A 13,626-nucleotide genomic window follows, 5' to 3' on the forward strand; every position below is an offset into this window, starting at 1 on the left:
CTGACTCCAGACTTGTGTATACACCGCCTGATTGACATCACTAGTTGGCTCCACAATAGAAATTTCCAACTTAACTCTTCTAAAACCGAACCTCTGATCTCCCCAAAACCCTGTTCAACCTGATCTTCCCCATCAGTCAATTTTAATTTCATCTTTCTAGTTGTTCAGACTAGACACACTTCTAGTCACCCTTGACTCTACTTTCATTTCCTATGGCCACTCCATCAACAAGACATTTGGCTCTAGTCTTAACTATATCCAGAACCCAGTCACTTCTCAGCACCTTTGCAGCCACCACGATGGCCCCAGCCATCATTGCCTCTCATGTGGCTTATTATATTGGTCTCCTATTTGATCTCCCTGCTTCTGCTGCTGTCCCTTTCAGTCTAGCTACAAGCCTGCAATCACAGATATCCTTTTAAAACAAGTTATTTCAAAAACATCTCCCATCAAAACCCTTCAGCGACCCTCCATCTTACTCAGAATGAAAACCAAAGCCTCAACGTTGAGCATAAGACCCCATATTATACAACTCCCCATGATACCAACTCCTCATGCCTCCTCCTTCTCCCTCATCCTGGTCTCCTAGGATGTCTTCAAGCAAGCAAAATGTACCTGTTTTAAAGTCTTTATAGGAGGGCTCTATTCTTTGTAGGAGTATTGGCATGCTCCTTCATTTCTTTTAGCCATGGCTCCAATTTCTCATTTAGGCCTTCCTTACCTGGTCACTATTAAAAATGAAATCCGTATATGAATTCTCCCTATCTACCTCCTCTGTTTAAGTTTTCTCCATAGCATTTGAACCTTCTAATATACTATTCTATTTTACTTAAATATTTTGTTTACTGTCATTCTCTCCCCACTGGATGCAAAGTCCTTTTGGGGCAGGAATTCTTACCTTTGTTCATTGCTGTACCCCAGATTAGCACATAATAATCATCTCTTAATAATAGTTGCTGAGTAAAGAAAGAGTACACATATTTTTTTGCATTTCTGAGTGCTTGATAGTGTCTGGACTGCAGCAGTTTTTCATTTAAAGTTCATAAAAGCCCCATGAGATGATTTTATATCCATTTTAAAGATGATAAAAGTAAAATTTTTAAGATTTGAGTCAGTGCTGCTTCTTTTCTGTATAGGCAGGACTTAAGGACAGCATTCCGGTTAGTGGGGAGACAAAACATCTTTCCGAAAAACACTCTCTTTTCTTATGTTGTATATTCACTTGAGAGGACTTAGAAAAATGTGCACGTATAATAATAACGTTCATCGGGTGCCAGGCAGATGGGAGGGAGGAGGAGGGAATGGGTATATACACATCTAATGGGTGCAGTGTGCACCATCTGGGGGATGGACACGCCTGAAGCTCTGACTCAGGTGGGGCAAAGGCAATATACATAACCTAAACATTTGTACCCCTATAACAGGCTGAAATTAAAAAAAAATTTTTTAAATAATAAAAAATGCTGACTGTATATGGAGAGTGCTTGGGTTCCCCTAACCTTTGACACCAACTCTTGCCCAAGGTTTTGCAATTCTTCAGAGCTGTAGCAGCATTCAAGTCAGTATGTTTAGGAGACAGTGAATACAACAATTTATCTCTAACAGAAGTTCATTTATGGGAGAAGAAAATGACAAGACTGATGATGTAATTGTGCTATATTGTGGAGTTTCATAATGGTTTTCTAAGAATTGGGTTTGTCCATTGATTCCCAAACCTGTGGTGATTCTTAAAAATATCAATAGTGGGGCCCCACCCTATACATTCTTTTGGTGTGGATATTTAACAATCTTCTCAGGTTTTTGTTAAGCAGCCACCCTTGTACTTCAACCTCTCATTGGCATTTGGAAATTGATGTTATAGATAATGATAAGCTACTAAAGGTTTTCAGATGGCAGTTTGCATACATTTCTGTGTTTTTGAAATTTACTTCTTGCTAAAGAATACCCCTATTTTTGTGCACTATTCAATCAGGTAATTCTGGTGGGGGGCGGGGGTGGAATGTCTTTCAAAGCAATGTGTCATGCACTGCTTCACAATAATATTTTTCTCCATCTGTTACAGGTCAATGCACAAACTGGCCCAATTGGAAAGACTTGACCTAGGCAATAATGAATTCAGTGAGCTGGTAAGCAAATGCCTTTTCTAAACTTGATAAATACACTCCAGGAGATTATTTTTTTGCTCTGCCTTTGTAAGCCCAGGCATTAAATCAAGTGCACATTTACATTTGTTAAATGTAATAAATAAAATCTGGGAGTTAAAGTGATTGTTTGACTATATAGTGAGCCCAGAGAACTGAATAACGTTAGGGTTCACTGAAAAAAAAAAGAGTTTGAGCAAGCTGCAAATTGACAGTTTTGAGTACCAACTATATGGCAGGCACCATATTAAGTGTGTTATATATGTTATCTCATTTAATTTGACATGTTGCCATTTTAACTTTATGGAAATGAGCTCAAAGTGGACACTGACATGCATAGCTATTAATATTATGCAGCTGAACAGGAATTAAACTGAAACTTGATTAACTACAAAGTCCATACCTGGAAAACTTCTGCCTTGGAGGCTGCTTGGTGGCATAGCATAGGAGAAGTGAGTCACTAACGCCATTCTATTTCCAGTTGTACTGAAAGTGTCTTTCTAGTGAACACACATTACTGCCTCACTGCCAGCAAGACTGGCAGAATTCTGCTTGCTCCTTTCGGGTGTTAGTTTCCTTTAAAATTTGCCCAAAGACCAAAATCTCAAATGCAGATCAGGAAACAAATATTCCCTTACAAGAAGATGCAGTTTTCTTTATTCAGAAATCTTCCACTTGGATATTTTCAATTTTCAAAAATCTAATTTTCAGAAATCTAATTCATTTAAAGTGTATTTAACTATTTTTAGATTAAAACATTTAAGTAAGTAATCAGTTTTTCCCTGTCCAAGCTCTCTTACTCTGTGGACTTTGTGCAAGTTGCTTAACCTCTCTAAACCTCATTTTCCTAATCTGTAAAATTAAAATTATAATTCCTCTCTGACACAGGGTTTGTGTGAAAATTAAATAAGATGATACATGAACAGGGCCTGGCAAAAGTTGTTCTCAGTAAATGCCAGTGTACAGGGGTGACAGGGTTTAACTCACACTGTATTCTGAATGCACAAGGAAAATTAACTTATTTTACTTTGACCATGGCTAATCTTATCATTATCCCAGCCTCTATCAACTGTTTATTAAGAGTAAAAACTGACTTTTATTCTTCTATGATTAAAAGTTTAATGTGATTTAAGAAGTTAGATGAGCCCTTTAGGTTTGTTCATCTATTTTTTTTCTTAAAAGATGTGTTAGTAAAGTTTGTTCATCTTTCTTACATAAAAACTCTCATTCTGTCATGTGTCCTCTCCCCTTCCCCTATTTCATTCCCTAAGATGGAATCTGATTATGTTCAAAGGAGGCTACATGTCTTTAGGACCTGGGTGAAAGGGACCCCCTTGGCCTTAGGCTGCTTTTTGGAAGTGCACTAGCAGCACATGCTGCCTCTAGCCTGCTGACTGCAGCTGATATCGCCTCTTGTGTTAAATTCTGAAGCTGTGGTCAGGTCTCTGGGCTCAGGCAAAACTTCCTGGGAACATTGGCTACCTTCCTCTTTGGGCATTGCTATACTCCACTTTCACTGGCTACAAGTGCGTAAGTCTCTACCGTGTCCTCCCTCCAGCACCAGTCTGAGCAGACCCTCTGCAGTTTCTGTTGTGAAGGTCTCTCACCAGCCATAATCCCAGTAGTGGCTCCACAGCCAGTCTGCTGGCTCTGAGAATCTACATGATGTGCAAACTGAGAAGAGCCCAGTAAAGATAAACTTCAGAGCCTCCCCTGCCTGCTTCCCTCCCCTGCCTGCCAAGTTTACTCTGCCTTGGATGCATCCAGTGTTATTCTAAAGCAGATTGCAAGATGGTGAGGGTGGTAAATACCAATGGAAACATGGGTATTTTTATACTGAATTAGTTGTTATGGATCTAGAATCTGCGCATGCTTTTATTAAGACATGGAGCTTGGCCTAGTAGTTGAAAGAACATGGACAGTGGATTCAGACGACTGAGGTTTGCACTCAACTCCATCTCTGGTGAGCTGAGTACCTTGGGACCTATTGCACACTCTCTAACCTCAGCTTCCTCATCCATAAAATAAAGATAACAACCCCGTCTATCTCACAGGCTTCTGGAGAGACCTTAATGTGAGAGAATCAACAGTAAACACTCAGTATGTTTCGGTGAATTCCAATTCTGTCAGGTATATCATTTTGCCAGTCTTTCATCTGGATATTTGTGAATCAATATTTTACTGTAAAGATTTTGGTCAACAAACATGAATAGGGTAGGTTAATTTTTTTAAAATAGATCTACTGAAAGTAAATTTAAAATTATTTTAATGTATGCTTTATTGTGTCTAAGAAATCATCATCTGAGCAGAAACAGTTTTTATTATTTGATATGTCAGCATTTCATGTTTGGCACAAAATAAGTCTCTTTTTCTACTTTTTTTTTTTTGCACTTGTCCTAGGAGGCTTTATTTGATAATGCTCAGTTATTTGGAGAGTATAATTGTGGAACTTCACATTTCTAATGTTATTCACTTTTAATCAAATGTCTGACTGCTATTAGTCATTTGTATGGAACTGGCTCTTGTTTCTCTGACAGTAAAAACTTTTAATGAGAAAATAAAAGACTTTGCTCTTTTGGAGATCTCTAAAAGCAATCTCTTGTGGGGGAGAGAGGATCAAATTCCATTCTGTAGCTAGACACTGACACCTAGGAGGTTATCATTGGATGATTTATTTTTGTATGACATGGTAAAGAGACAATGTGGAGAGTCTGTAACTGTAAGTTTAAAAAAAAAAAAAACTTAACATGTCAAAGCCTAGTGAAAATAGAAGTTCATTTGCCTGAGAAGCAATGTGTAATAAATATTCCAAAAAGATGCTGAGTAGAAATATCTACTATGGATGCATTTGTACTTATGAACAACTTTAAACAAAGAGAATTAGCTCATGTTTCTAACAGCAGCAACCACCCGAAGATAATGGCCAATGTTCTGGGAACATAATAGAGTCTTAAAGTTTTTTTTTTTTTTTTTAATTATTTCTTTCATGAATTGTTTTGCTCAATGTAAAACTAATAAATGTTCATTTAAGAAAATTTAGAAAGACTAAAGAAATATAAAAACAATAGTAAAAGTCATATATGATCCCATCCCATGTACATATAACCACTATAAATATTTTTTGGTATATCTTCCCCCTCATCCCTGTTTTCTTTTTTTTTTTTTTTTTTTTTTTTTTTGAGACAGAGTCTCACTCGGTTGCCCAGGCTAGAGTGAGTGCCGTGGCGTCAGCCTAGCTCACAGCAACCTCAAACTCCTGAGCTCAAGGGATCCTCCTGTCTCAGCCTCCCGAGTAGCTGGGACTACAGGCATGCACCACCATGCCCGGCTAATTTTTTCTATATATATTTTTAGCTGTCCATATAATTTCTTTCTATTTTTAGTAGAGATGGGGTCTCGCTCTTGCTCAGGCTGGTCTCGAACTCCTGAGCTCAAACGATCCGCCCACCTCGGCCTCCCAGAGTGCTAGGATTACAGGCGTGAGCCACCGCGCCCGGCCCCTGTTTTCTTTTTATTACGTCAAATGAGTATGATTTGGGGTCAGGTCAGAGATGGAACATTATTAGGTTGATGGGTGAAGCTGGATAACATCAACCCTTAATGACCTCTGTGCACTCTGAGTAGAACTAAGTGTCATAGAATAATTAGGAGCCTCCCGACTGTTGTGGAACAGTTAGCAGGGCTGAAACAGATTCCTTGACTATCATGGGGCCCAACAGCCCTATGGGAGGTACCTTTTCACTATCCAGTGAATTGAGTCCCTGTTGGTCCTGAACTGGTGGAGGAAATAATGGAGCCCCCAAAAGCAAATCACCATGTGTGAGAAACATTCAGGAAAATGAGGCAGATTGAGTAGCAGAGCTTGGAGGATGAGGGGATCAGTGGATCCAGAGGCACAGTGAGGCCCTGATGACCATCCCCCAATCTAGACCCCACTTCCAGCAAGCACCCGTCACTCCCACTCCTCTCCCCTCCCTGCCCAGGAAAGGAGAGGGCTGTTCTATAAAACAAACTGTCACTTAGAGCCCCAACAACTCTGCTATGGGAACCTTCATCAGAAGACTTAGTCCTAAGAAGCAAAATAAGCTTTTCTGCAAGCCTGAAAGAAGAGCCCAGCCCAGAGGAGGCTGACAGAGTGGGAACTGGGAAGTGGTCTGTGTGCGATGCAGAGTTCAGGAATTCAAAATAGGCAGGAGCATGGGCAGCAACCCACCCAGGACCACAGAGTGATGGGGGGCAACAGAGGAGGAAGGCAAGGATACAATGGTTATTGGAGCAGGGGCTCCCTTCTGTGGGAGATTCCCTTGTCTCTGCCCCTTCCCATCCTCCACCAAGGGAACTTCTAAAAAGAATAATTAGGGAGGAGGATCTCAGGAAGGGCCCAATTTCCTGGTCCTGTGCTATTCGAGCAGAGGGAGGGTGGGTCAAAGAAATGAGATTTGAAATTATACTGTAAATAAGGCATAATACATACTGGCTATATGTGTCTGTATAGATATTTCTATCTATTAATACCACATTGGAATTATAGCATGCATTCTATTCTATATTAATGCGTGCTTATCAAATTCAAATAATTAGATTCCTTACAGGCATTATAATTTAAAACCTTTCTTTGTAGCTTCCTAATTCAGTTGAATTAGAAAGACTGTCAAATAATAGCTACAAAATAAATAGTGAATTAAGACCTGAATTTAAGGGAAAAAAAAGTAAAACCAAAGAGGCTTGATTTTTATTATATCAAATTAGATACATATCAATTAATATGTGTAATATGCGTTTAAGTTACAAAGCATAATAAAACACACCCTACGAACCCAGTACCATGTTCTTAGGAGCTAGAACAAACACTGCCAGTCATGTGCAGCTACCTGCATGCTCTTTCCCAAAACCCACATTCTGTCTTATCCCTAGAGGTAGCAACAATCCTGAATTTGTTCAAAGTTCCCTTGCTGTAATTTTACCCCATTTGTATATATCTCTAAGTATTATATTGTTGCACTTTGCTTTTTCTCAAAATGTGACCATACCACAACTTACTTATCCTTCCTTATCTTCATGGACATTTATCTCCAGTTATTTATTACACTGTTGCTATGAACATTCCTGTAAGTGCACATGTGCAAGAGTTTATCTAAGGCATATATGTAGAAGTGGAATTTCTTTATCACAAGTTATGCATATATTCATCTCTAAAAATAATGTTTTTTTAAAAAATTGTTGTACTCATTTAGCAACAATGTGTAAGAGTTACCACACTTCACATCTTCATCAACACTTGATATTCTCAGGCTTCTTGTTTTGGCCAGTATCATGGCCATAGACTAGCATCTGATTATAATCTTAATTTTCATATCTCTGATTTCAAATGAGATTGATGATCTTTTTCATATGTTTGTGACAGTTTGTATTTTCTCTCCTGTGAAATGCCTGTTTATGTATTTTTGTCCATTTTTTTTTATTGGTTGTCTTTTTCTTAGTGACTTATAGGGATCTTTTATACAACTTAGGTACTAATCCTTTTTTAGTCATAGGTTCTACAGATCTCTCCTCCCTGTCTGTGGAGAGTCTTACTTTCTACAATGTGCCTTTTGATGAGTAGAAGTTCTTAATTGTAATATAATAAAATAAATAAATGTTTTTGTGTCTAGCACACTTTATGTCTTGATTTTTTTTTATTTCAGCTTATTATGGGGGTAAAAAAGTTCAGGTTATATATATTGCCCATTTCCCATCCATCCCCCCGAGTCAGAGCTTCAAGTGTGTCCATTCCCCAGACAGTGCACAATGCACTCATCATGTAGGTATACACCCTTCCCCTCCCCCCACCCCCCACCTCAGTCCAAAACCCAATTGGTATTATTCCCAAATGTGCACTTAGGTGATGATCAGGGAAACCAATTTGCTGGTGAGTACATGTGGTGCTTATTTTTCCATTCTTGAGATACTTCACTTAATAGAATGGGTTCCAACTCTCTCCAGGAGAACAAAAGGGATTCTATATCACTGTTATTTCTTATAACTGAGTAATACTCCATGGTATACATATACCACATTTTACTAATCCACTCATGAATTGATGGGCATTTGGGTTGTTTCCACATCTTTGTAATTGTGAATTGTGCTGCTATAAATATCCAAGTACAGGTGTCTTTTTCATAGAATGACTTTTGTTCTTTTGGGTAGATGCCCAATAATGGGATTGCTGGATCGAATGGTAGGTCTACTTGCATCTGTTTAAGGTAGCTCCATAATGCTTTCCACAGAGGTTGCACTAGTTTGCAGTCCCACCAGCAGTGTCTCCACATTCACGCCAACATGTTAAGAAGTTCTTTCCTCCCCAAAGTCAAAAAATATTTTTTATGTTTTCTTCTAAAAGATTGACAGTTTCATTTTTCATAATCAAGTGTATTTCTATTTGGGCTTAATTTTTTGTAAGATGTATTATTTTTGTTCAGATATTCAGTTTTCTAAGCAACATCTACTTCCTTTCCACATGAATATGGGTGTCATTTCCTAACAAAATATGATTTCTATACATTAATAAGTTACTTTCTTCATTGGACATTTTCTGAGTACCGGACCATACTGTTTTAATTAGCACAAACAATAAGTTTTGGTATCTGATAGGATAAATGTCCCCAACTTAGGCACCCAGACATTAACATTTCATATATAAATTTTAGAATTAGTTTATCGAGTTTCTAAAAAAGAAAAAAAAATGTTGGGATTTGATTAGAAACGCATTGACTCTGTAACTCAATTTTTTATTGGATTGACAATGAAGAATTGACATCTTTTGATAAATTGAATCTTTTTATGCATAAATGTGACATACATCTCCATTTATTTTACCATTTTAATATCTGTTTTATGATTTTATTCAAAAAAGGTTCTGTACATTTTTGATTAGTTTATTCCTAAGTACCTTATTTTTTTGTTGAGTTATAAATGTAGTTATAAACTTCTTCAAAAATTATAATCCCCAACTGTTTGTTGCAGGTGTACAGTAATCCATTTGATTTTTGTTTATATCTAGCCATCTGCTAAACCCTCTTAATAATATGATTAATTTGTCCACAGATTCTTTAGGGATTTCTATATAGCTAATCAAATAGTCTGTGAATAATCACAGTTTGTTTTCTTGCTCCTCAATTTGTAAACACTTCAGTTCTTTCTCTTGCCTTATATGTGACTAGGATCTCTAGTACTATGTTGAAATGAAGCAAATATCATTGTTCAATTCCTGATTTTAATGGGAATGCATTTAATGTCATTATGAATGCTCTTTACCATTAGTTTTCAATAGATACTCTTTATCAGGTTTAGAACACACCTTTCTGTTTTTCTAGATTACTAAGAGAATTTATCATGAAGAAATACTAAACTCTATGGAATACTTTCTTTGCATTTTTTGAGATCACATTTTTTTCTCCTTTAATCTGTTAATAGTGTGAATTATATATATGGAATTTATAGTGCAAAACCACCTTTGCATCTCTGGAATAAATACAATATGATCATGATTTGATCATGATCAAGACATTCTATATAAACTGTATTCAATTCACTCCTGCTTGGAATTTTTAAAAATCCATGCTTATGGGTGAGATTTGTTTACATTGTTCATATGTACTTTCTGTATCTGTGGGTTCATATTACTCATAAATTTTGGAAAATTATCAGCCCTACCTCTTCAAATGTTGTCTTTTATCTATTTGTTCTGTCTCTCCTGCTAGATTAAATACGAGTACAAAATCATCAGTGTTTAAGAAACACTAGCTACTTTTGTTATTAATAATTATTTTACCTGTCTTCTGAAAAAAATAATCAGATAAGGGGCACTATCCTTGAAGAGAATCTTTCTTACCTCTTTACCTAAAATTATCCAATATTCATTCTCCAGAATTTGGAGACATGCTGGTGAGATCATTTTGAGAGTGTTTTCAACTTTTTTGAACTATTTAATGTGCCAGTTACTAAAAAAGATATTTCTAAATTATAGGCTATTAAACTTCTGGATTAAAGACAAAACAGGGCCGGGCGCGGTGGCTCACGCCTGTAATCCTAGCACTCTGGGAGGCCGAGGCGGGTGGATTGCTCAAGGTCAGGAGTTCGAGACCAGCCTGAGCGAGACCCCGTCTCTACTAAAAATAGAAAGACATTATATGGACAACTAAAAATCTATATAGAAAAAATTAGCCGGGCATAGTGGCGCATGCCTGTAGTCCCAGCTACTCGGGAGGCTGAGGCAGTAGGATCGCTTAAGCCGAGGAGTCTGAGGTTGCTGTGAGCTAAGCTGACGCCACGGCACTCACTCTAGCCTGGGCAACAAAGTGAGACTTTGTCTCAACAAAAAAAAAAAAAAAAAAAAAGACAAAACAGGATTTTAAAAACAAAACACCTAAGTAACAGCAGCAAAAAATATTTGAGTGAGAAAAATTATTCCATGTGAAAAAAACAATATTTAATTTTTTAAACACAATTCAAAAATGTATTGAATTTAAAAGTTCAGAGAATTCATTAGGAAGTGAGTAGTATCATTTTAACTAATATTTGAAACTGTATATCAGGAAGTATTTATAGAAGCATTTCATAAATTCAGCCATCCGTGGAGTATTTTAGAGGACATATTCTATAATGCTTCTTTATAGAAAAGCTTTAAAAATATTTTGCACTCTACAAATCACATTTTAAATGCTTAGTAAAGTTACAGGTTATAAGCAAGAATTTCTAAACTCAACATTCAAATGGAATTGGTTTCTATTGGTTTTTCTAACTTTATTTCATAGTCAAAAATTTCAAAGAAATAAATTAAATTAACATTCTTAAAATGGAGATATTCCGAGAGAGATAATTGAGAATAAATGCCAATAGTTGTATAGACTGGGCTACATAAATAATATTAATGTGTTTTCATAGAAATTTGACAGTTGAATACTTATGCTAATGTTTAACTTGTAATTGAAATCAATTAAAATTAAATTAAACTCATTTTACTAAAAGCATGTCAGCTAATGGTTTCACCTCCTGAGTTTGTGCAAGGTGTGCCCATTTTTAATTACCTAAGATGCATGTATACCTGAGACAAGCACTATATTTGCATATCCAGTAATTTCCTTTGACAATAATGACAAAAGAGGTGTGCCACACCTACTAATCAAATGTTGTCATTTATTCTTCAAGTAAAACTTATAAATAAAAGCCAAATATTAAATAGAATTTGTCATCATATAACTGGCCACCCTATTTTTAGGAAAAATACTGGAAACATCCTCATTATTAACTCTTCCATTTTCCTGTATTTGTAAAACTACTAAGGCCGTGGATTGTATCTATATCACAGACATTTCCAGAGGTTGTTATTATAATATCAAGAGGAATTTGAGAAATGAAACTTCTTTTTAAAGTTACTGGAGGCACATCAATTTCTGTGTCAGTCGGGGTCCAGTCAGGGGTGGAAACTATATTGATTGTTTAGCAAAGAAATCTTAATAGAAAGAATGCTTATTAGAAAACTAAAAAGGGAACACTGGATGATCACACAGTCAATAACTCTAGGAAGCAGCCAATGTGCCTGTGGTGGGGAACAAAGAGAAGAGGGTGGTGTAACGAATTATGAAAACATGAAGCTGGGACTTAGCCCTAGAAGGAGGGGACCCGTCAGTTGGTGCTGTATCTCTGAGGGTGATGAGGCTGGTTCCAGTTGTATGGAAAAGCTACAAATTGGAAATAACTGCTGTTACTGAAGTCCAGTGTTACTATAGGGCAAAAAACTGTTGCTGATGAGATACTAAGAGGAGCAAAAAGTAAATAGAAAGAGCAAGTCCCTCTTTCTCCTCCAGCCTCCTGGTCTCTCCCCAGTGCAACACGGAGCCACCTGTCAGAAAAGTATTGTGTTTAACCCCAGAATTACACAATAGGGGTTAGAAGAGTTAGCTCGCAGCTGAAAGAGGCAATAGGCTAATACCCAGAAACTTAATACTGGGTCCTGAAAACAATAGATGAAAAATGTTTATTTTTGCTCACTCAATTTTAGCATCATTTTCTCCAGAAAGCCTTCCCTGTGCCTAGCAGGGTACCCAGCTCCCCAATGATACTTGACAAGTGTTGATGAACAAATGAATGAATAATCTGATTTTAAAAGTGAACAGTCAATTCTCATCATCACAATCATGCCTATATAAAAATGAAATTTTGAATTCAAACTAAACAATAATAGAGATGGAGAAAATGCTTTCATTCATCTGAAAGGCAATCATTCCGTAATTAGCTGTTTTTTGAGGTATCGATCTTTTTTTTTAATTTATTTCAGCTTATTATGGGGGTACAAAAGTTCAGGTTATATATATTGCCCATGTCCCCCCATCCCCCCGAGTCAGAGCTTCAAGTGTGTCCATTCCCCAGACAGTGCGCATCGCACTCATCACGTAGGTATACACCCATCCCCTCCCCCCACCCCCATCCCCCCGAGACAGAACATTCAAGCGTGTCCATTCCCTAAGTTACTTCAAGACATACTTCCAAATGGGTTTCTTGATGAAACTTTAAAGTACAAAATTTGGAATTACAACCAATAAACACACACACACACACAAACATACATATGTACATAAATAAATAAATAAATCTGTACTCCCACTGACTGAAATCTGAAAGGAATCCTTGATGAATCACTCAATTAAAATGCATTTTCTGACTGAAAATGATTATGGAGATATTTCTCTCAAAGAAGGATCGATTTGGAGTCTCCACTTTTATCGGTGCAACATCTGTTGGACTATGGCTTTAATAAGCAGACTCCACTGTCATACACACAGATAAAGGAACTCTTTTTCATGATTTTGAACTTTCTCTTTACTAGCAATAAAACAAATCATCTTTGCCTCTGTTTTCCAAGGAAGCAGTTTTCCCCTCATTGCCATTTCCTATTGCCACAATATCAGGACTGGGCACGAAGAATGAAATTAATTAGTTCCATTTGCCTTTTTGGAATTTTCTGGGAATGACATATATTTCAATATAGGCAAATGCCTTGGTGATTCTGTCAATAGTTTCTGACAGAGAAATTAAAGAAAATAAAAAGCTTCTTGATGGAACCAGAATAAACTACATTAAATAAGAGTTCAAATTTATACTCAAGACTTTTCAAAAAAATATAAGCATATTCTGTAATTATGGAGTAAACCCAAGAGAACTTTCTTGGGTTGCAAATAGGGGTTGTAAATCATCCAAAATACTAACAAAAACTGTTTTTAAAGTAATTAAATTCAAACTAGAGTCTTCCTCATTTATAGGCCAAAATAGTAATATCTAGATGTATTATCTGACTAAAATTGAATTAATAGAATAAAAATTGTTTTCTTTCAGATTTCACAACAAACTAAAACTAAAAGATAGTGAAAATGCTATGGAGAAATATAAAGAAAAGAAAAGGTGACATGGGGCAGAACCGATGTAATTAAGGATGGCAGTGAAGCTTCAC

The 13,626-nt window shown here is 36.7% G+C and overlaps 1 protein-coding gene across 2 annotated transcripts in view; it reads left to right on the forward strand.

Annotated features, from left to right (window-relative positions):
* Positions 1-13,626, forward strand: part of LRRC7 (leucine rich repeat containing 7) — a 494,934-nt gene that overhangs the window by 324,988 nt on the left and 156,320 nt on the right. For both annotated transcript variants that reach the window (XM_069478066.1, XM_069478067.1), the window contains exon 7: positions 2,063-2,126. In XM_069478066.1, coding sequence (XP_069334167.1) covers positions 2,063-2,126 — 64 coding nt within the window. The remainder of the gene's footprint in view (positions 1-2,062; positions 2,127-13,626) is intronic.

Source organism: Eulemur rufifrons, chromosome 8, assembly GCF_041146395.1.
Source record: "Eulemur rufifrons isolate Redbay chromosome 8, OSU_ERuf_1, whole genome shotgun sequence".
NCBI lineage: Eukaryota > Metazoa > Chordata > Mammalia > Primates > Lemuridae > Eulemur > Eulemur rufifrons.